Below are 24,827 nucleotides of genomic sequence, written 5' to 3'. Positions count from 1 at the left end.
CTCTTAGTGCTCCCCTCTCCTAAGCTGTGAGGGGAGCCAAGTTGGGGCAAGGTAAAAAGTGGAGAGGATAGAGGAAAGGAGGCGGCAGGCAGAAGTGGAGAGCGAGAAGAGTACGTCGACCATTCATGACAAAACAGTTATATTACACCAGAAGTATGGAATGACCAGATTACTGGTAGAAAATGATTTACTTACTTGAATATTTTGTTACTAGTACTGACCGACGTCAAATCGTTGATATCGCGTTTTGTATTTAATCTTGTAACCACTTTATTGTTCGTAGCTCTGTTGGAGGTATGAGTCATACTCTTTTTTTTGTGTGTGTGTGTGTTTGTTCCTCCCTGCCACGGTCCCACGGGCCAGCAGTATGTACAAATAAATAAATAAATAAATAAATAAATAAGGCAATTTTTGTCAACATAACTACATTTGACTGTTTCTCGTGTCACCGTCGAATATTAGAGACGCGGTCTTTACATTCGTTTCGCTTTGTTCGTTGGTTTTACAAGTTCTGTTATCCATATGATCAAGCGCGGTGTATAGTGATTACGACGTGAGTATGTTTTATTACTTTGTGACACAACTAAAATTCTTGAAATCAGAAAATTTAAAATATTGCATCAGTATTTTCAAAGGATCGCATGTGGACTTCAAGTCTGAAGTTGAAAGACGTAAGATTGCAGAAATGGCCAACGGCTAAAATGGTAAAAAATTTAACGAAGGCACAACATATTCAAATTGTTCTATTTTTTTTTTCTCAAAATTGAAGGCACTGATTGCCTCAGGTTCGAATTCAGGGCGCCTTTGCTTGTGCTTTGACACTTGCTCGCACATGATCAGGGCTCAGTCCCGAAATCTCAATACCTTCCAAAACATGAGAAGCTAACAAAAAAAAAAAAACAACAGACGTTTGAAACTTTTTGGCCCGCACGCGATCCGCTACAACTAAGAATCAGCTTGACAGAATAATAATAACAATACGAATCTCTATTTCAATTTACGTACATCAATAACTAGTGCCAAAAAGTCCAAAATGATAAATGAAACTCGCAAACTACTTCAAATGTTACCAGATTACGGTATTTCAATTACTTCGCTCGAGTCACTGCCCTAGCATGTTTACAATTCTCTGCGATCTGACATGTCCATAAAACAGAAAAAGCCATCTCGATACCTAATAAACACGCCACACGGCGGTTCCTCCAATCGTTACGGGAGCGACCCCGGCAACCATCCACACGAGGCAGCCCTTCACAACACAACACGTAATCGCAAGGACATCGTGTCGGGGAGGGGGCGACACCGAGACCCCTGTCGGGCACGCACGAGGGCCGACTCCGGGCGGCAAGAAAACCACTTCGCCTCGACAAAGGATTACGTCAAATCAATGCGGCCGGTTCCATACGGGCCACGATAATTACACCCGCCGTCGAGCCGTAAAAAAAAATATAACCGAAGGTTTTATTGTTTTTGTTTTTTGTGAGGGCAGCGACTATAGGAGGGACCAGGGAGAGCCCGTCCGCGAGATTGAAGTATACGAGGACATAAACCGGGGAGTATATACGGCCACTGAGACTAGGTTGGAGCTACTGCGCCTGCGCTCGCCGGGCGAAGAAGGGAGTGGAGTACGTTCGCGTGGAGAGCCGAGAGCAGATCGCCGAGGTGGCGAAGTTGGTGACGGGTCGTTCCTTCGCGAAGGAGGGCAGTCCGCTTCGATCAGAGAGCGCGCCGGCTCGGAGGGGCGGCCGGGGAAAAGAAGAGGCGACCGCTGCTAGCTGCTTTCCTTCTGAGAAGTTGGGGTTTGACTGTGGGAGAGATCTGGGGGTATCGGTGGAAGGGGTTGTTGATGCGTGCCTCGCCGTCGCTACCGTGGCGCGGGGATGCTGATAGGAGCCGAGAGTTACCCCAAGCTTTTCCGGAAGGTGGGTGCAAAGAAAAGTTTGATTTTGCTCGCGTGAGAGAGATTTTATTGTCGGCTTATAGATCATCGAGATGCTTTTTCGTTCGGCTGTTTCTGGCGTATTTGTCGATCAGAGCTGTCCGTTCAAAGGCCTGCAAACATGTCGCTATAATTATTTTATTCGTCTTTGTTTTGTTTGCGATTACACGACTTTTTTTTTTTTTTAGAAGAAAATATCTAACCCGAAGAAATGTTGGAAACCGACTATAAACACCTCCCAATACGAACTTTATAACTTTATTGAGTAAAGCTAACACCGAATAACCAATTGGAATTCTAAGATGCAACCTGCGTCCAAAGTGACAGTAAACCAGGGTTATTTTTGTTGGTTGTAATGCTTTAATCTAAGTGATTCACCATCCCTGTCAATGTTTTTATATTTTGGATAATAAAAAAAAAGATGTGGACTTACAGAAAAATCAATTTGAACTGTCTGCCAGAAACTAGCAAAATCGGTTATCGCGCTAGTTAGTGCCTTTTAAAAGTTCACAAAAAAACATGCCCATTTCACGAAGAGTAAAAATACACGCGCACAAACTGAGCACGAAGTATCGCGAAATGGAGCTGAGAATCTTACAGAAATATCATCAGACAATTTAGATGAATGTTTGTATGGCTGTACGTCATAGCACAGTGTTCGAAATGTTACTAGTCAGGGTGCGCACAAAGGCCTGAAGTTTCTTAAATGTGTAATTTCTCGTAGTTTACTACGTCATATTTTAAATAGCTTGGCTCATACTCTTTTCTAAAAAAAAAAGGCGAATGCAAATCAATTTTTACAATAGTTCTAGACATTAATGTCGTTTCTACCTCTATAATTACTCCAACGTACATACTGGGAATTGACAATACAGTAAACACGTTAGAATATTCTTCTTCATAATACATAAAACGTCTGAACTGTCTTAGAGGTGCCGTTTTAACTCGCCTACTGTGTTATGAATTATACAGCTGGACCTGTATAAGCTTTTCTGAAAAAAAAAAGGTTAAAAATAATCATTTCGTCGTTTACGCTGAGACTGGGGGTTTTTTCGAAGAGAAGAAGTAACAGAAAAAACAGACAGGTCTTTTTCTGTTACTTCTTCTCATCAAAAAACCCCCCAGTCTCAGGGTAAATGACGAAATGGTTGACTTCCACCAGCTAGCCTGTACTTTGACCTTTTTCTCGTTAAAAATAATGTTATTTTACAGACGTTCTAGAATTTAAGATTTTTAAATCAATATTGATTACTGTAAAATAATATTATGAGTTGACAAAAAAGAAGACAAATTATAATAATTCCGCATTAGAAGTTACCCGGAAGAGTATTCAAGCGGTCGGGATTACCCCAAATTTTGGTTATGTCTTCTATTCCCTTTACTTATACGGCACGAAACGAGAGGGGTGGTTAGCCATCGCGTCATGCTTCCACAAAAGAAAAAAAAAGGATATTTAAGTCAGTGGAATTATTGAGCGCTTAATTAAGCTGCAAGAAATAAGCCGATTTAGCCGAATGATAAAATTTATAGACTGCGAATCTGGCCCCAGCTGTACTATTGACAATCCGCCAGTTTTATTTTACGACGATGCGACACCTTTGACTGCCCGCCGATATTTTTACAATTAATCGTTTTTTTTCTTGCTGGCCGATGTTTTATTCTTTATTTTTATTAGCCACTTTTTACCTATTCAGCAGAATTTAGGGGTAAATAGCAATGGACTATATCCTTCGATCCTGGTTACGGTCACGTATATATGTTACGCATAGCGGTCGTCTCAGTTTCGTCACCAGTTCTGCTTCGTTGTTAAGCCCGGCTCACGTAATTAAAAAAAAAAAAAAAAAAAAAAACGTAGCAACGGGATTTATTGTTCTCGTGTAAATATCTACGCAATAAAGAGCTTAAGGCTGTCGGGTAAACGGCGCCACCCAGCCGAATTATTTACCGCGCATCAGATATATTTGTACACTTCTTTAAAATTTTGATGACAGTCTTTCAACGGTAAAATAAAAGCCGGCGACCAATTCCTCCTAATTACTGTGGTGCTGTTCGTGCTCAGTTGTGAAGATACGTAGAAGGGTGTGTACTTGGGCTCTGCAATACTTTTACAAAAATATGATTTAACTTTTTTTTTTTTTCGTGGAACCCTAAAAACATAAAACATCATGCAGCAGTCTTCCAGCTCAGATAAAGGTTTTGGCTTAGAAGGTCTTCAGGCCACGTTAGTGGCTGGTTTCTATCTGTATATTGCAGCTAGTACTCACCTGAAGCTCCGAAGGAAAATAAATATAGGTAATTCCCCAAGCGTAGTATATATTAAAAAAAAAAAAGACCACATATAACCGTTTGTGTAGCAACCACATTTCTTACGTGATCTGTCCCCGCTCTCTGCGTATGGGTGTGGGCGGGACCGTAATCACATGGCCCTGCCACTGACAGAGTAAGAACGGCAGGGCTTGTTATCTTCGTGCGCTACCTGATTTCTTTTCGGCCTTCATAACGAGTAACGCCGCAACCTGATTGGCTGCGGAATGATTATGGGAAGCCTGCGACAGGACAGTGGCGCCGCGGTGCAGCTCCCAGCAGAGTCATCATCTGTAGTGGATGGGAGCGCCCCCTTTAGGTGTCGCACGCTCCCTATACGGCGAGCAAGATCGTCTGCTCTTCGCGAACCTCGCACGTTTGTTTACCCCCCTCCCCCCTTTCCCCTTTTAAACGCGTCCACGTGCTTTTGTTTTCACCCGACTTTAACCAATGACGACACTCGCTCGGCTGTCTCTGTAGTTAATACAGAAATAATAAAAACACTCAAAGTTCTTTCATGCAAAGAACTGTGAGTGTCTGTCCCTCGTCCATTTCAGTGTTTTTATTATCTCTGTATGAACTATAGTTTATAAAACGCGTTCTGCTACGTGGTCTGTCTCTTCATCGGGTATTTTTTGCACATTCTCTTCATATTCTTTTGATTGGAATGCCCCTCCTTGAGTCCTAATGCCCCTAAGATGCATTTTGGAACACTTGCTCGCTCTATCCCCACGTGTCGGTCAGCACGACTCATTCCATCCATCCGTTTTATTGTGGCCTCGGTTGCAACCTTAATGGGTGGCCCTTGACGCTCTTTCTCAGTGATGCTGGCGCGTTAAATCTTACACCGCTCTCTTGACATGCACATTTCACCGTACACTTTATGCAATTATTTTTGCCCTCCCTCTCTCGCCAGTCCTTTGACCGAAGGAAAACGCCGGACTTCGCGCTGTCGTCTTACGTGCATTTATACAACACACTCGCCATGTTCGACTACAGTTGCTTGACAGTGCATGCCAGTGCATAGAGTTTGTGCTGATTGCTCGCCCTCCCTAACGCTGCATGCTGTCTAGCTGCTAAAAGGAAGTTTTAAAATATTTAGATTGCACTGATTTCGACTTATATAAGAGAGGAAATTTAGAAGAATTATTAACCTATTTTTTTTAGACATAAGGCGCCTCTGGCACCACGACGTATGATCCCGAATTCGGTGCCTTATTAAGAACTCTTAATTGAGGCCTTCACTTTTCCACGAAAATTGATTTCTTATGTCTATTTATTATAAATAAAACGTCTCGGTGAATTAAATCACACGGAAGGAACTTTATTACTCTTCTATTTTGTCGTAAACTCCGCACTCTGATTTCAAATATTTTGATTGTCGCTCCTTTTTTGTTTAAGTTTATTAATAAAGCGGCACGACAGAAAGAAAAACGTACAAAACAAATTAAATTCTGAGTTCTTTTCGTCCTGTTATTTCCCTAGAGGACTCAAAATTCATTAATATATTAAAGGACCTGAGGCCCTCTAATGGAGCGTCCTTACCGATTACGGATTTTAAAGGGTGCCGATCTTCGTCCTGCAAGAATTCGCACCCATATGAACATGCGCAATAAGAGTCTTCAGTGTGGATAAGACCAGGAGTAATCATACAGTTGTCCTTCAGAGTCTCTGTCGAAAATATATAAGATAATATTGATCATTCCAACCATCTCGTCCTTCCCGCTCTGACTTTAGGAAACCACTTTAGCTTCGCACAAGAGGTGGAGCCTGGGTGCGAAATTCGAATGACGTCACCAGACCTTTGCTAGCGCCAACCGTGACGCGCCATTCGTATAAAAAAAAAAAACGGACTAGAGGAGAAAAACGTTTGGCCTATTCATTTTTTTTCTTTTTTTTTTTTTTTGGCATTTGGAGACTGCAGTTTACTAGTGCGCCTTGTTTAATGTTCTGTGTTCGGTCGCATGGCTCCAAACTGGCAATCGGTTCAGCTCTGGCCGGGAGTAAGACGTTCCCTAGTTCGTAAATCCTAGGCGACGAATTTTTCTAAGGTTGAAAATATTCATTTGAGAGACCGAATAGAAGATGGTGAGAAATGTAATTAAGGTATAGTAGCGAATACTCGAGACGAAATACCTTTGCAAGATACCAACAAACTTCCAAAAGTTTCTTAAATGCAATATTTCGAGTAAAGTATTTAGGATAGGCAGAGGTCTGAAGTCAGGTTAGCAAAGCTGTAAATTGCTTGAAACAAAGTTTCTTCTGGAATCCTTCTCATCAGTTTATAATGCAAATAGCGGTTAGTACTTTGGACATAAAGTAGTTTGATGTCGATATTCCATTTAAAATGTTTTGAAATCGTTGTGTAGCTTTGCGTTTAAATATCGAATAATGAGAAGATAATGCGGAGTGGAAGTTCGTCTGCTTCTTTTGCAGAAGTTCCGGTGACGTCAGAAAGACGCCGTGCTCTGATTGGTTCTGAATGAAGGATAGTGGGTAGACCTCAAGGCAGCTTGTTTTAAGGTATACCCACTATCCTTTAAATCAAGGCTAATCAGAGCTCGGTATTGTTCTGACGTCACCGAAACTCCTGTACAAGAAGCAGACGACTTGCTTTCTGCACTGTCGCCGCGGTTCTGTTGTATCGACGTTCCTCGGTTATTTATTATTATTTATCCTGTTTTACAAAATTGTTCTCTCTTTTTTTCTCGAGCTACAACCTTTACACGTTTTCACAGTGCATCATTTGGGAGTACAAAATGACAGCCAGATCCGAACAGTGAAACAGCAGTCTTGAAAACAGGGGTCATTTGAAAGGCGGTCAAATTGAAAGCTTTTAAGATTGTGTTATATCCTTCAAGCTCCTCTTGTCAAACGGCATCTCAGCTGGCATTTAAGTGATATAAATTTTCATTCGCTCTAGCACCGAAACGAAAATTGGTAGAGAAAAAATATAGGATTCAATGGCAGATATTGGAATCATTTTTGAAATAACAAAAGTAATATTACTATTTTTTTTTTTGCGGTTGGAGAGAGTCGTTGCGTCACAGAAAGGCGACGCAACGCATGCATTTTTCGCTAGTGGCGATGCGCCAAATGCGAGAAGGCAGGTTCCATATCTCTGCAGAACAAGCAGGAAGCCACTCTGATCTTCGATGTATAACGAACCTCATCTAAAGCGCCTTTTTGCTTGAGTCTACGGCCAGTTTCGACATTGCGGCAAGAAATATCTTACCTTGAGATTTTATGAATTCATCGTCGTCGTCTTTGTGCCTCATTTCTATTGTGATATATGCCGCGCAAACCTGCCTCAAATACGTCTCAAGACTGTGCATGGGCGGATAAAAAATATTTTCTTAAAAAGATATATACTTTTTATTATTCTTTTTTGACGCATGTCAATTAGAAATGGAAGATATCTAGAGAGCTGAACAAGTTTTGCAAACTTCGCTTGGAGTAAATTTCATTTGGCGCGAATGCAACTTTCAGTCGTCCTCTGGAACGATGTAAAGTCACTTAGAGCAAATTACATTACATTTCAAATATACTTTAAAAGCTCGTGAGACAGGTGTTTAAGTTAGATTGTGGCTATACTGGCGGTGGTATATTGACATGTGGCAAAATTCGCGAACTTACATTGATTTAGTCTCAATATCAGAAATACAGATTACCAGTGCATTAGGCTCTACCGTAAATAGAGGGCTGAATAATAATGACACTGCGTTGAAAACTGAACTTCAATATATAAAAATTAAGTGGAACCCAACTTCGTTACGTTTCGTTATCAAACGTAGCTGTAATAGGTTACTCCCTATCAGGTTTCTAGAGCTTGTTGTAATTTATATTAGAAGTTACCGACATGTTTAAAACTACATGGATGTTTTCATCACCTCTTTTGCCTTTAGTGTGGACGTTTGACTTTAAATAGTGTTCCGGCATTACGTAAACTTCGAGCATAAAAAAAAAAGGGAAACATGTCATCGACAGTTTCGGAAGCGCAGGGTGTGGCTTTTTACGGTCGCAGTTTTTGTTTAATCATTCGCTCTTCGGCGTTCTACGCGACTACGGCTGGAAGCACGTCGATTTTAAAGCGATCATAAAATGTACGGGGTCACCACGCCCAGACGTTCTTTACACGTCAGTGAATGTATAAATGACAGCAAGCTCTCTCTGAAGGCAGTGCAGCTACAAGCTCCTCTTTGACATCCTAAACGTTTCCATGAAAGTTCGAATTATCCCTATTAATTAAGACGCAATTAAATTCCCTATTATTCGACGATGATCGGTCCAGCTTCCCTTATTATTTAAGACGCGATTAAATGTGTCCTGATTCAGTGTTCTTGGTTTCTTATTAGTGATGAGGACAAGTGTGCGCGAAGACCGCGAGAGCATTCTAACCGCAGTCCAATTATTTCAAAGTGGGGAGAAGACAAGATCGGGAGTCTCGGCATTTTAGCTTTGGCTCAGAAATTTGCGTTGACTGCGTTGCGCTGCGCTGCATCCCATCTGCGACACGTTGTGCTCGGACATCCGAGTTTCGACGGCAACACGTAGAAGCATGTCGTCGTAAACAGGCGTAAGCAGACGTAACGCAGTCGGTCTTACCTAAAGGGCCATTGTCTTAACCAGCCTTTAGAGCGGAAGGAAAGTACGCAAATGGCATATCAGAGTAGCCATCTGTCGTGGCGTGGGCTAACAGCGTCCCAAATGACGTCTGTTTTTACAGCGTTTCATGCTCGCAGGTTAGTTGTGCGCATTAGTTTGAAATGCATATGCTAAACATTGTTTTTTGTTTCTTGCATAGATTTGCGTCGTTAAGTCCATCAGTTAATTGCCTTACCAACATGATCTCTTTGCTAGTCATCTTGTCTCCAACGTCTGGAGCTTTCTTCCAGAATTTCAAAACGAGGTATTGCCTTAATTTTACAATTTGATATTTTCGATGCAGAACTCTGGGATTCGGAAAACGTTTCTTGTCATTATGTGCGAAAAATCAGCGGTCAACGAGTAAGATAAAAGAGCAACTTGCACATCTGTTAAGTTCTTCACGGGGCCGGTACCTTGTGTAAGACAAACCCGTGAATCACTGATGTGAAACTTCAAGACACTAATATACTATAATATCACGCTCCGAGACCAAAATATGTAGCTAAATAGCACTCCTAGCCTCAGCTACGTTTTTCTTTAATAATTTATTCTATATGACTTAGTATTCTCAGTATTTAAAAGTAAAGCACAAAACTGCCTACCGATTTATTTTTAACAAAATCAACCATTTTACAAAAAAAAAAAAACCCAAAATTTCAGTTACAGAAATAGATATGTCGGAATGTATAATAGGTGTCACCTACCGCAAATATGGCGCGAATTTGGAATCACATCACTGAAAACCGGCTACATATTATTATTTAGATGTCTAGGATGAATGAATTTTGATAAAACCAAAATAATATAGGTATCATATAGATGCGCTAGCCAGACATACTTTGACACTTTCGTTGAATGGCAGCAAGATTTCATTTTATTCTGTGCTATCCATTTTATTCTGTTCCATCCCCGTAAAAAAGAAAAAAATTAAATCTCAATCACACAAAGGTAAAACGTGGGCAGGAGAGAAAAAAGAACACGTTGCTTCAAACGTTATTATCAGTGTCGTCTCAATATCCTCTTGAGAGCATTCACTTTTAGTACAATACAACCGGACAAAAGTGTCGCTTTCGCTGTTGCTCATTTGTCGAAAGAAAGGTTGAGCCACTGTGCAAAGCCATGAATATAGGACCCAAGTTTCTATCAGCCTGGGCCCATAAGTGGTGGTTCAAATTTTTTCAAGACGTCGGTGACGTTTAAGCACTGACGATGATTACTTGCTTTTCTGAAAAGCGCTGATGCCAAAGCGGGTTACGCCCACCAAACATTATGGGCAAATTTTGCGTCTTAGGTTTCAGTTTTTAAATAATGTCACCAACCCTGTGCTCACTCTTGCGAGAGAAATGGATCCCGAGCACTTCAGTTTCTGACGTCTACTATACGAGATTCTCTCTCGATAAGTTCTACGACTGCTATTACGAAATCGGACCAAGTCGACGTATGTAACTGCGGCTTCGAATAAACGCTTGACTCTACATATGTGGCACGCTTAGGCATCCCAGGGCGATTGTATGCTACGCACCGAGAGAGGTTGGTTGACAGATGTCACCCAGGCTTAGAGCCAGATGCACTTTAAGAACGAATCAAATCCATTCTGGTTTAAAAATCGTACACTGAACTTAAACCAGAAGCTAAAGCTTTCAAGGAACTTCAATTCGTGCGCGTGTGTCTTCAGCGTTGAAAGCGACGGTGACAGCCCAAAGCCCTTGGAAAATACGGTTGCTGAGCACGTCGTGCGAAGTCTAGAGAGACAGTTGATGGAATCGCGTTCTGAAAGTGCGAGTTCCTGTCTGACCGGGCATGTTTGTCAGGCGCGGCGTTGAACATTATGGCTTCTATAGTCTTGGGTTTAGACACCAAGAGAGCATATTTTCCAAGATCGAATAAGGAAAAATGCTGCGCAACCAGTTCGATCGCGAAAGTTTGGGAACGCGCTACAGTTTGTTGTATTGCAATACGACGTAGTTGAATAACCGCTCACAATATAAATTATTTCGTGTACATTACAATATCACTAAAGTGCGTTGCAATACATATATTGTGGATGTCGACATAGTGGCAAACGTTTTAAAAATATTCTTCTCTACAATATACTACATATAACGATCAAAATGTAAAGAATTTACAGAGAAAAATAAACGCTTCGAAAATATTCTTTTCCACAATATACTACATATAACGATCAAAACATGTAGAATATACAGAGAAAAATAAATGGTGAAAATCCCTCATTCCTTTCCTAACAAAGAATAAAACACAAGAATGGGACATTTCTTTCTGATATTATACCAGGTTATGAAAAGTCTCTGCAGAGTGAGCTTTTTGGAACTGGAATAATTATACTATTGATGTTGTAGATTGCGGCTATTATTGCATTACTTTATGCATGCATTCGTTCTGCGTATAATCGTTTGTCAACCACAACGCACTATAAACACCCGCTAAATAACACTAATATATCTTGACAGAATCAAATATGTTTCTAAAACTATTACTAACATTGACCTGTCCATGTAGGTGCTTTTATTAAATTCATATATGCCGATGATTACAGGATAAGCTATTCTTACTACGACGAATGAATGGATGGAGGCTCATGTCGATACAGCAAACGCGACCTTCCCCCGCTTCGTCCTTTTGGGGAATTGGTAGTGTACACACGCCACTCTCATTTTACTTCGGTGCACCTGACGTCAGTGAGGGCATCCGTAAACAGCTTCCAGCTTCTGATGGGAATTCTTCATCTCGCAGAGTGCTCGCAGCTTTTCGAAATGCTTGAGGATATTCTTCGAGGAAATTAACGCATCATACTTGGCTTCACGATATTCATGCTGGCTGGACCTGCGACATAAAGAGGGCACGACCTAGAACTCATTTCTTTATTTGACAGACCATAAAAAAACGAGAAAAAAAACACGAGTGGATAACTTCCTTTTCTCGTGGATGCAGTAAGCGATTCCAGCCCTCGTTAACAATATATATATATTTTTTATTTAGAATATTTATATTTATGGTTCGTGCAATAAATTTTCTACTCTTCTTTCTGAGTAAGGATAAAAAAAAATTGGCTTGCTCTTTCTGTTTATACAGCCTTGATGGAGATGCGCCTCAACGGGTAATCGGTCTCTTAGCTGTAGATGAGAAATTTAGCCAGTGCGGTACAACCGCTAACCTGGGATTTTTAACGTGCATCACGCAGTAGTGATCACACGAACGCGTGTCGGTACGAAACTCATCCAGATCGAAACGGGCGGGGGCGGCGGGGATCGAACCCAGGAGGTTCCCAGCGCAAGCTTTCGCTCCACGCTCCGAGCTGAGACGCGTTAGCCCACTCGGCCACTTCCTCCCCTCTGAGTAAGGATTCTGAATCTTGAGGCCTTATACTTAGCGTCTCCTGAACATCTCTTCATTTCTCTGGAGTTGTTTCCTTTAACAAAAATGCGAATACATTTAGTACATTGCTTTGGGACCAAGCAAGTTGGGAAAGTGAGACACATAAAATAGTCAAATAAAATCGTCACAGCTGAAATAAAATATTTTATAATTTTTATCAGTTGATGGTGTCCTAGCGTCCTTTCCGTTGTTACAGCAATCCCAGGGTCGGTTCAAAGGAATTGACTTTGTCTTACTTCATTTAATATCAAACGCTTTTGTGCTAATCGGTTTGGTAAATGTTCATGTCACTATAGGTGGTTTCCCCGAATAGCATAAAAAATATGTTGGAGTGTTCTATACGTGAAAATCTGCTGTGTTCAATTCCTTTCAATAGCAGACAAATTGGAGACTGATTTCAGCAGCATGAGGGTCCGTGTTCCATCTCATAGCGCAGACGGTTAAAATTAAATTATTGGGGGCCCGAGCAACCCCATATAGAGCTAGGATTTACTTTAAATAAGCTCTTCACAGTAATAAAGAGTCTAATTTCTCACGATGGCCAATATCCGTAATGTTCCAACTGTAAAAAAAAAAGGCGTATAATCCACAGTTGTGCACAGAGCGTAGAAGCACAAACGATGTTTTTGAAAACGTCCCTTGCATGAATGGTGAATCAGTGCCAATGAGCTTATTCGTTTGTAGTCGTGATGTCCACGGGAATCACGGTACAATCAACTATAACATCGAAGTAAAAAATAAAATCTTCAAGAATCGTTGAGCACTACATTTGGCGGCATTGCTTGCGAAAATGTCAACACAACTGATAATGTTTAAACACAGCGCGCAATTTTTTAAGCCACGGCCAACATGGTAAAAAGATCGCAAACCAGTGACTGTGCTTATCTGAATTCGAGTCGCATTATTTGTTATATATAACTGTGGAATTCAGAAAATTAATTCTTTTTTTGTTCTGTTCACATTGATCGGAGTCTTAAAACAAAAAAAAAAAAATACTCCTTACATATGAAGTGGCTGTGAATAGACACTTGCGAAATTCGGTGCGGAAACTTTTATCAGCATCCTTTTTTCAGTGGATGGTATTTGTACCCAAGTAATAACGTTCTTTAAAAAAAATTGCTAAACAGAAAAACACAAAACAAAGAGAACTTGAAAATACTACAAGGCAGACGTTATATGATACTTTTACGTTCGAGACATCAGTACAACACGACGCATGAATTAGAACCGCTGCGTAAGCATTGCAGTACTTATAATGCTCTAAAAATAAAGGCCAATAAGACAAAACAGTCTGATTTCGAACAAGAAATATATATGTCGACATTACCGAGGTTATTTTTTTTTTTAATTCTTCGAAAATTGAAATCATACCCACATTTAAAACTTTAGGGTTTTTTTTTTCACGAAAGCTTGTCATGGGACGATCCTATTAAATTCATCGTATCTAAATTATCAAGTGTCGTCGGTATTTTATATCGCCATAAACACATTTGCCTTATACAACAAAGGTATTATTATATAATTCCTTATTTTACTCGCATATAAATTATGGTCATCTTATATGGGGAACCACTACATATGCTTATCTTGTAAATATATTCATATTACAGAAAAGCTATCAAGAAGCATTTCTCATATTACGCTGCATTATCTAATGAACATTGTTTCCAGTCAACTTTGAGTAATACAACATTTTGATTTATACAAATATCTTTTATATTCGTAATATATGGTAGACGAAAATCAATCTCAACATAATCTCAAACGTCAAAAAAAAAAGAAGAAAAAGGTATGTGCATGTTCAACGCGAACTGTAGAACCATGGGAAGTACCATTTGTGATAACTAGTTACGGTCAATACACTACATCATACACCGTTCCGACTACACTGAATTAGTTCAGTAGGAAAAGTATAGAACTCAACAATCTGCCGATGAGCAGCTTACGGGAACAAATCGTATTCATCTCAAACTAAATGTTATAGAAACTAAGTGTTGATATACTCATCTTAAACCAAAACAAAAAGAAGAAAAGTGTTATTTTTGGGGGGTTGAAGTTGTTTTTTGCCGCGCTTTATCTACTAATGCTAGCCTGCTCAAATTGAATTCGCATTATATAATGACACTAATCGATTTTTCTCTTGTGTAAAGGATCTCTATGTTTTCATTGATTTCGTAATCATGTAAAAATAGTTTTTGTGCCCACGTCTCCACTGCTATTTAGGTGGCTCGGGACTTGTCAAACTGTGTTGCAGTTTTTTTTTTCCCTTTTCACCTTCCAACTATAAACTGTTGGCGAATTAAAGACATGTATTATTGTTATTATTATTTCGGAATGCGGTTCAGTCAATCTCTTGGTAAAAGTTTAGCTCTAAAGCCTTTGATGACGGAAATTTAAACAAGGGGCTTACGGGTCGTCCTTCTTTATTGGTCAGTTCTTATGCTCACACCAACAAAAGTGAAAAAAATATGAGGTGATCTGCCATTGATTGCAAAAGTGGTGGTTCCCAATGAAATACTTTTTCATGGCAGCCATTGGTTTTTCGAAAGGGAGGCTGCATTTTAAGCCACCAGATGGCACAGTAACTCGAGAAAGGCCAATTCGCACACCCTTTTGATATTAAGTGGAGCGTGAGCTGGCGAAATTATTTTAGAGTTTCATTAAAAACATTATGCGAGTATTTTGAAATCACAACACTTTTTGTGACAATTTGGCTGTCATCTGGTCGCTTCGTAACACGTGGCTACTCCAACTATTTGATGCGAAGAAGTAAATAATAACAAACAATAGGAATGTTGATTTCGAAATATTTTTAAAATTTCATAGTTATTAAAACAGGCAAAAAAATATAAGCTGGATAGACTATTTTTAGATGCACAACTCAATTAAACTCGATTCTCGAACTTAACATTCGATTGATAACTTTTTCCTGCTTTTTTAGTACCAACGTTTTGTGAAAATATACTATATGGTGCCATATTTTATGTATCCTTTTTTTTTGAGGCGCAAGAAATATTGCTTGTGGGCAAAACAACTTTTACTGATGATTTAAAGATTTCTGATGTCGGAAACGTACGGTAGTATTTGAAACCGACACACGGATTAACATTAACGCTCCCTTGTATTTAGATGGATTGCGTGTTGGCATAATTTGTTCTTCTACGGAAGAGCACAGCGTGTTCTGCACAAGCAGAAAATACTGTTACTACAAACATGTGCAGCTTGGGACCGCTTGATATTCTTCACGGGTCAGCTTCCGTTCCAGTAGAAATGTATAGATAAAACACAAAGCACCAAACACACAAACTTTAGAACTCTATGGCAACCAACAAAATGCGTGCGAATCAGAAAGTGACGACTGCTAGCTAGTCTTCGCATTGAACGAAGCTAGTAGCATCACACGAAATCGATCCGCACGGAACCCTTGATCATTCTAGGAATTACAAACTACGGGAGAAAAAATTACGTCAGCTTTTTGGGGTGAAAACAAATTTACAACCACCAATGTTAAACGCCATGCGTTCCGCTTCAATTCGAACTAGCACACTACTGACAGCTGGGCTTCGAGCTTGCAATACGAGAAAATCTCTAAGTAACGACAGCCGGTAGCCATGGAAACCTTAATGTGATTATAGAGGAGTGGCCCTCTTTTAGGACGATTTTGTAACGAGGTTTTTTTAGAATCTAAAATAAAATTTTATAACAAGATTTAAAAAAAGGAGACTGAATTAAAAAAAAAAGAATGAGTGACGCTTACAATTCTAGTTCGAAATTAGAGCCCAGCTCTTGAGAAGGAGGAGGAGAGGGTACGGAGGGGAGGACATATGCCTCTTCTCCCTTTCCGTGCCCTCCCCTCCTCCTCACCTCGTCGCCTCCCATTTAGCGGGAAATTTAGCGGGTTAAGTTTCCCCGCTAAATTTAGCGCGAACATTTTCCCGCGTAAAACTTATCCTACTAAATTTAGGGGGGAAATATTTGCGCTAAATTTAGCGGGGCGTCCCATAATGCAACGTGCGCGGTTACGCCGACGGCGACGCCGATCGATTAGGAAACAGGCGCCTAAGAGCAGCGCTTTAAAAAAAAATATTGGTTGTGGCTGGGGTCGCCGTTTATAAGGGAAACAAATTACGATAAAAAAAAAAAAAAAGAAAGAGGGCTGTTAAAATCACGTAGTTGTTTCACAGATGTTCTTCAATTTGTTGCAGAAGATATATTTTCTTCGAAGAAGGATGAGTACACAATGCATTAAAATTGGCTGAAGTTGTTTTCGAAAGCTGAAGTTTTACTTATAGACATTTCATCAAACGCAATTAAGGTGCGGTAGCACTAATACGCAGGACTCATCCCACGTTCGCGCGGAGCAGGGGGGGAAGGGGGTAGTAATTGATGATGTAACACCTTCTTCGCTCCCCCCCCCCTCACTCCCCTCAAACGAGGAGCTCCACCATTGGTCCTATGGCTGTGCCTTCATCCCGTTACTGTCAGTCTCTCACATGGCCTTGGTGCGGCGCTGCCAACACAAACACCCACACCAGCAAGAAAGGTCCATGCAGGGTTGTTATGTAAAGCCATTGTTTTTCAATTGAAATGAAGGCAATAAACAAAACATTCTTGTCGACATAAATAGCAAAAATAGGGGTATTTTTGGGCACTTATTTGATGAAAATATTTCTTGGTCTTAATGCGATGAAATTTACTGCCAGGTATCTTAATGTGTGTTATGGAGGGTGCTTGAATCAGGAGTGAGCACATATATGTGGAAAACTCAATATTTTTTTTTTGCAATCCTGGAAAAACATATTTAGCATAGAATTGTTATTTTGGTGTATGCGATTTTCATTTTCAGCGTATGAGTATATAATTTTTAGCGTATAAAGGTGCGGAAAGCCTGCACATGGTTCGTTTAAGATTTGTCTCATTTAAAGGCGTCGCTCTTACTAAAACACGATGCCAACATCATAAATCACTGTAAAAAGCAGTGTTTAATTAAGAGAAACCGAAAAAAAAGAGTTAAAAGAGAATTTCGATAAATTTTGTCTTCTGGTTTCGAATAATGGCACACAACTAAAAGGCACAATATTTAATGAAAAAAAAAGACATAAGAATAGGAGTAATTAAGTTTTGCTATTAGTTTCAGTATGTCGACGCATTTTGAAGAATCTATATTACTATCGTATTTCACCTGAGGACGGATTGAACTTTCGGTCTATATAATTTTATCTGAATCAGTAAGCGTGAAGTCTATTATAATGAACGCTCCAGCACTTTATTCCTGACACATGTTTATCCACAATCTGGAATACTTTATTTTGCAAAATGGCAGAGGTACAGTAACTTCATCAGACATGTGCTATATTTACTTCCCCGTGAAGTCACACCAAGCCAACACTATACGAGTATATGGGGACAATCAAGTAGTGCCGAAAGCGCAACGTCATGGCGTTCGTCATCACTCTGCATATGCCATCGTCGGCTAAACCAATCAAACGTAGTAAACGCTTTGCCTGTGTGCTATGTTTGCATGTCTTTTAGACTCTGACTGCAATCTTACCGATAGTGTAACAAATTAGATTACAGTCTGGCAGTGTTGAATTAAACAATATACAACGTTTCCCTTCCAGTTGTCAACAAAGAACGAGCACATGTCGGACTCAAACTGTACTGGAGGCATTGCGGACGTTGCTGGGGTGATGCTGGTGAACCTAAGTGATTTCGGCAACGACCTGGATGCCTTAATCGGTCACTCGTTCACCTGGGTGGAGTACCTCAAGATCTGGGTGTACCTAGTCACAATCCTAGTGGCTGTGGTGGGCAACGCGGGCGTCATCCTGACTGTGGCGCTCAACCGGAGTTTACGGACTACCATCAACTGCTACCTGACCAATCTGGCAGTGGCTGATGCCATCATTAGCATGTTCTGCATGTGGGTCCACCTCGTGAAGCATCTCTTCGACTGGTACATACTCGGCCCTTTTATGTGCAAAATAGAAGGCTTCGCACAGAGTGAGTACATGACATTTTACCAGTTATATGCCTTGTCAGGACTGCATGAGACAGCGTCATGACGACAATTGAATCGTCTAATGTTTCATTTTAATTTAGTTAATGGCAATTTGCGACTGTGCCTGAACCATTACTCAGCATTTAACGAAGCCAGGCCTTCAAGAAACAAACAGAATCTTACAATCATTGAACGATTACGTAGAACTTCTTTGTTTAAAGCATTATTTTTCCAAAAACAAAGAGTGAATGAACCAACTTCCTAAAAGTGCTACGAGTTCAGTATCTCTAACAATTTTTAACAACGCGCTACTTAATTACTTCTTTGTTGAATAATTGCCTGTATTGCACTAGTTTGTTTAAAATGTCTTGTCTATAGGCGTTGATTGCTCCTGCCTTGGCGTTTATATTGAATGCTTGCAGTATATCAAATAAATTAATAAAACAATAAATAAATAACCGATTCTTGGTTTAACGGTCCATCGTTTGCTTCGATAGATTTTATACTATCTGCTTCATTATATTAAGTCATTCTTATAGGTACCACATCGCTGAAGACTCTGGTACGCATCGCGACATTGTTAGCGCGAACACGAGATCGGCGCATTTTCGCATTTTACTTATAAATAGTATTATCGAGCAGGAAATTTTATCGCTTACTATATAAAACTGAATGAGCTCTTTCCGTAGCAATAATAACTTGGATAACATCCTACGGCTTCAAAGAGAAAAACTGGAAAAACCGGCGATCGCTTGTGCGCGCTAGCAGTGTCGCGCTCTGTACTTATGTTTAAAATATTATTTGCAATGTTTTCTTCGTTGTGCTAATCTCAATCTAAGCGCTGTTTGTCTTCTTATTACATAATATTTTGTGTGTTGTCTATAAGCCTTGAGTCGTCAACATCAGTAAAAATTTGTGATGTATTTGTACTGGAACAAACTAAACTTAACAAGACTCCAACCTGAAACGTTTTGAATAACAGCACTGCCAAGCTTGCTGCTCAACCAAAATAGCAAATTGATAGTGGAGCTTTAGCGTGTCCAAAACGCTAGTCTTGGAAGTGCTTTTTTCAGTAGGTATTTCTAGAAATTCTGTCTAATAAAATTCATCGAGTATGGTGCGCTTTCAGTGCGTTGAAATGCTTTCGAAAATACGAATAATTATAAATCCTGGAAGCACAGTTCGGAATCGTTGAACACATTGAAGACAAAGGGTAGACTAGCGTCAGTACGTCCCGTCGTTCCACCTTGCTCAATTACGTCCTTTCACAAACGCACTCGTAAGACTTCAGGGGTTGCCGACACAATGCGAATATCCTGGACTACGACGTGACGAAGGGCCATCAAACTAAACACTTAAAAAAAAAAAAGCTAGATTCTAGATTCTAAATTTCTTTTTATGACACCGACCTCGCACAGACAAAAAAAAAAAACTATATCAGGCGGAGTAAACGAAGCCAATTGAGTGGAAAGAGTCATTTCGGCAAAATGAACTGACGTCCTCCAGTGAGAAAAGCTTTGTCGGTGTGGTTTACAATGATTGATCTTCAGTGGACGATTTACGTCGTCAATCGAAGAGTTGCGCTATATAAGTGAACGTAGAGCTTTGTGGGTGGGGTTTCGTTCTTTTGAACCTAGTCGGGGCAATGAGCGTGTAAAGGCATTGAGGTGTAGTACTCCACTAGAAGGATGAACGCCCTTCTTTCTTTCCAGTAGTGTAGGCTCCATTTGGGGATAAGGCTTCTTTTTCATTGACTGTAATGACTCACACGGGGTAGCGAGTAAGTTCGACAACCGCGCTCTGAGAGGGCCATTAGCCGTCCTGTGTTCTTAGCCATCCAAACGCAAGTACTCAGACTCGATTGTATAGTGTCAAATTGCAGCCATAAGTATATAACCTACAAATGACACGGAAAACAGTCTAAAATAAAATTGCTTCGTGGGAACAATGGTCATATCTTTCTAAATCTTACAAAACATAAAGTCAATATAACTACAAGGATAGCAAGAAACTTGGGATTCTATACATATTTCAGGCTGTTAAAACACTCATCTTGCTATTGCTATAGAAGAGGGATAGATCAGTATTTTTGCAGACTTAACAGGATTTACATAGCAATGAGCGTAGTCCAGAAGTATTTAGCACATTAATTAAACAAGGTTCTGAACTCCTCTAAAAATATACTTTTATGTTTGCTTGTTTATCAAGTTAGCAGAGAGCGATACAAGAAAAGCATTGATTGAACGCCTTCAAGTTTTTAAAACCAGAAATTTTCGAATGTTTTGACCTCACTGCATTGAATATGTCTTGAATGCCTTAGTTGTTTTCAGCAAGTTCTCTCAAAATATTTGAAAATGCATCAGTTGTTAACAAATAGTTGCCGTTCTTTCAAAGTAGGTTACAGATGGATGCTGTAATATGGTTAACACAAAATCTTTTGAAATATTTTGTACTTTTGTCGCAACTTTTCTTAAAGCCTTGATGTCCTTTCGGGGTTTTCTTTTTCCTTTTACGTTTGGTTATTGGCATCTTATATACATATTTTGGCTAATGTGTCGCATGATTTGAAAGCGCATGTTTGAAAACTACCGGGTGATTAAAAAACAACATCAATCTCGTGTTTCAGTCGTTTTACTATTGTGTCATGAAAATCTTTCTGAAAGGGTGTTTTTTCTTTGAATATTTGTTTCGTGCGAATAAGTTTTGCGCCTCTTTTTCTCACAGCGAATACTTTGTGTTATAGTTTTGAACAAACTCTTTTTGTGTGAATTGTCAGCTTAATGAGTCCAGAAATGCACACTTTTTAAAATTAATTTATAGTATTTGAGCTCTTTTTTATATTTGTCAAATGTTTATCATTTTCTCGACAGATTTCAGGGATTTCTTGGTTTCGTAAGTTACCTAGAACAATTTAGAATTTAAAGTTAACATGGAACGTTAATGCCGTAAATAGTTTGTTTTGGCACACTAACACTCCCTTTTTGTTTACTAAAAAAACGTATTTCTCGGTCAAAATACATTTTTAATTAGGCAAGTTTTTTAAGCTCCCTCAAATGTTTTAAAATATTTTGGAGCTTGTAATATGAATAAACATAAACAAACATTTTCCGCACTTTTGAAAACTAAAAACAACGCAAAAACGGCTTTCATCTTTCGCGTGTTTGTACTGAAGAATGGTTTCTTTGTTCGTTGTGTAAGCGCCGCAGAAAATGCGGAGCTATTCTGGATTTTTCCGCAAACAAGACGCGTATGTGTTTATGCTTCTCGCAAGTAGAAAATCAATCTGTCGCCCCGTTCTTTTGAAGTGGTCGGCCGTAGGCGCACCGAATCCCAAAACCCGAGCGTGGCACAACTGCCAACTTGGGTTACGGGACTGGGGTTCCTTTTCGCGATGCACGCTCTCAAGAGAGTAATAAATTCAATTTAAATCGTGACCCGAGAACCGTGGGAACTATGTTTTTAACCAAATGCGTTGGGAATTTTGAATAAGAGAAATTCATATCTGACATGCCCGCGCCCGAGAGTTTGTATCAGATTATATACACAAGAAGCAAAAATATATGAAGGTTGTGGAGGGTATTCACGAAAGCAAATACGACGACTTCAGCAGACGAAATAGAAAGTTTTATCTTGAAGTGTCTTTCAGTGCTCACAAGCACTTTCCATGACTTTTTCTATAGCTATGGTGTGTACTGTATGGTATAGCTATACAAAAACTGTTGGAAAGTGCTTGTGAGCACTGCGAATCATTTCAGGATAAGTTTTTCTATTGTATATATGTGTATATGCATACATATATGTAAACAAAATGTAGATTGAGTTGGATTGCATTTGATGTAGATTGTGATAGACTCGCGATATTGCTAATAGACAGAAGTGCATCTTTATATGTTTTTTTTTGTCTTAAATAAGTAGGAAGCAGCGACTTCTTTATTTACTGGACTCTACCACTCTTTTATGATTCCTCAGTTAAAATCACTTATTTCAGTAAAAAATATGAGTTTTTCTTCGGTTTACAATAAGAGGATGAAATATGTCGCCTTGTCGTTTCGATTTCTTAGCACGACAGCTGGCGTCTTTCCTATAGCACGAAATTGCGGGACAATGCAACCGGATTGAAAAAAAACCTCACAACTCCGAAAACTTTGTAGAGTGCCCTTCCGTGTTTTCCGTGAAACACACGATCTTACGAATGCATTCGGTGGTCACACGTATGCGCTTCACGCAGCTGTGTGCGTTCTATCTTCCGTGCCACCATACGACGGACCGCAGAGTACGTTACAATTCATCGAAGGTAATCGGATACCTCGTGGGTGTCATGTTATCTTCGGGAGTGGCGTTGTGACTCGCGGAGTGCGTAGTCATGTGACACGTTCACGACGCCCTATTGGTGAGGTGTGACTCGTAGCGTTCTATCGCAAAGAGGAACGGAGCAAAGACTCTCAAGACCTTGGGATGCTGGTCAGACCGGTGTCGACAGGAGGCTGTCGTAATGCGGAACAGGTATACAAGTTTATTGGAATAAAAATGCTGCCTTCTGGAGATAACACGATCGCCTTTTTTTTTGTAAATGTATAAATATATAAATTATTTCATTTACCGGATTTTTTCTTGTATTATACGTTTTGACTGTGTATAGCCAACACCAATTCGAAGAATCAAAGCCTCCGAACGACCTCCTCTCCCTCCACAAAACGTCATAGAACTCGGATGGCGCCATCTCGATAATTGGCCCCGAGCCGGACGCGTTTACTGGACCCACAAAAATAACACGTTTTTAATTCCCAGCATCATCATAAGGAGACGTGAAACAAGATTCGTGTTATTACACTAGAATTATACGAAAAGTTCTTACAATTTATCGCTAAACTGGAAAGACAAATATTTAGATATATGAAGGAAGGATACAAAAGCAAAATGGACACCTTGGAGTATGGTAAAACGTAATTGCTTCTTCGACCAACTTTTTTTTTACTAAGTAATTTACGTACGCATCTAACGCTGCCATGCTAGATTAGGTCTATCTCGTAATTTATTGCCGTCCCATATATTTATTTTTGGAGGCATTTATGAATGCTGTCTTATTCCTGAGGCCTTAAGACTAAACTACAAATTCTTTTTTTTTGGTGCTTCGCCAACAGAAAAAATTTGATTTCACAAAAATATATAAAAAAAATTACTTTTGCATTAAAAAACAGTGAACGGCGCACTATAATTCTAAAGAGTAGCCGCCCGATTGCACCTATTATTTCTTTCCAGTTGTAATTAACAGCATCGACAGTGACCCATTGGGAAAAATCAAATAATTTCAATCCAAAAACGCTTATTTTTACGTATTATTTTACTCGGTAACTTTATGTTAAAAACTTTAGGCAATTGTGGACTTGGGACTCTGGATTCTCAATGGTCAGTCTCATATTCCAAGCTGACTTCCAAATGTCAGTCTCAAGAGCAACTATAGTGGCCATAATGCTGTAGCTCTAGAGCTATACACAAGAGCATGCACTAAGCCTACACGTGATCGTCAGCATATTCGGGACGCGTAAGGATATGACTTCGGGTTCATATTAACATTTTGTTTTTGGCACCACCTGATATGTAGTGGTCTGCTGGAACACAGAATGACAAGATTAGATGCCCTTAATTGTTTTCTTTAGAACTAAACGAACATCCAGGTTGCGCGAATTTAGTTACCAGAATGATAATTATGGGTTTACTGTGCGAGCACAGCATGGAAAGGTTTAGAGATGAAAACAGTGTCTTGCTTCTGGAGCTCCTTCTTGCCTACGACACGATACAGCAAAGTCAAATAACGATAGAAAATTTGGAGTCATCATAACCTTAACCGCTTTTGCATCAGTAACCTCCGACGGACCACTAAGGAACGAGGCCTTTTCTGGTAAAATTCACGATAATCAAGATTAGTGTCTAAGATACGATGAATACAGACAGCTATGACGCCAGGCGAGATTATTTTCACGAGCCTGCTCCAGCAGTACTGCTTTTTAGTCTCATTCAATTGTTATATTTTGACGGCTCCTTTTCCGGGTAATTTCTCTGTGTTCCATTAGATTCCGTATCGCTGTAACTCATTCACACGGTTAGGCCTGTGACGAAGTTCAAAGTGAATCTTAGGATGAAACGTCTTTAACCAAACTTCATCGCCCAGGTTGATTCCGCACCGAACTTTACCATAACAATTTAATGCCGGACATTAGTGAAATGTGCTACGCCGGCAGCTTTAGTGTCCGTTAGTACTATCGAAACATAATATGAAAATACGACAATAAGATTAGGTATAAATTAATAGTCATTATTACAATTTAAAACTGTGTTCCTCAAGCCGATCGACAAAGACCGACTATTTAGTACATCTTCCATCCTAATATATAAATGACAGACGCAAAAAAAATAAAGATGTCTGACTGCTTGACGGAGTCCCCCGCTTTTTTTTTCAGTTCTTTTCTATTATAAATGTGTTTAACTTTTCGCAGACTTGAAGATATAAAGGAATCATCCACTGTGTACCTGCTTCATAATTAC

At 39.7% G+C, this 24,827-nt stretch overlaps 1 protein-coding gene across 1 annotated transcript in view; it reads left to right on the top strand.

Moving 5' to 3' along the window:
- Window positions 1–1,670: 1,670 nt before the first annotated feature.
- LOC8039301 (QRFP-like peptide receptor) overlaps window positions 1,671–24,827 on the top strand; it is an 82,034-nt gene continuing 58,877 nt past the window's right edge. The window contains exons 1-2 of the mRNA XM_042292987.1: window positions 1,671–1,922; window positions 17,905–18,286. Coding sequence (XP_042148921.1) covers window positions 1,881–1,922; window positions 17,905–18,286 — 424 coding nt within the window. The 5' untranslated portion in view covers window positions 1,671–1,880. The remainder of the gene's footprint in view (window positions 1,923–17,904; window positions 18,287–24,827) is intronic.

Source organism: Ixodes scapularis, unplaced genomic scaffold (genome assembly GCF_016920785.2).
Source record: "Ixodes scapularis isolate PalLabHiFi unplaced genomic scaffold, ASM1692078v2 PGA_scaffold3__209_contigs__length_174095766, whole genome shotgun sequence".
NCBI lineage: Eukaryota > Metazoa > Arthropoda > Arachnida > Ixodida > Ixodidae > Ixodes > Ixodes scapularis.
This window is presented reverse-complemented; position numbering and strand designations above follow the sequence as displayed.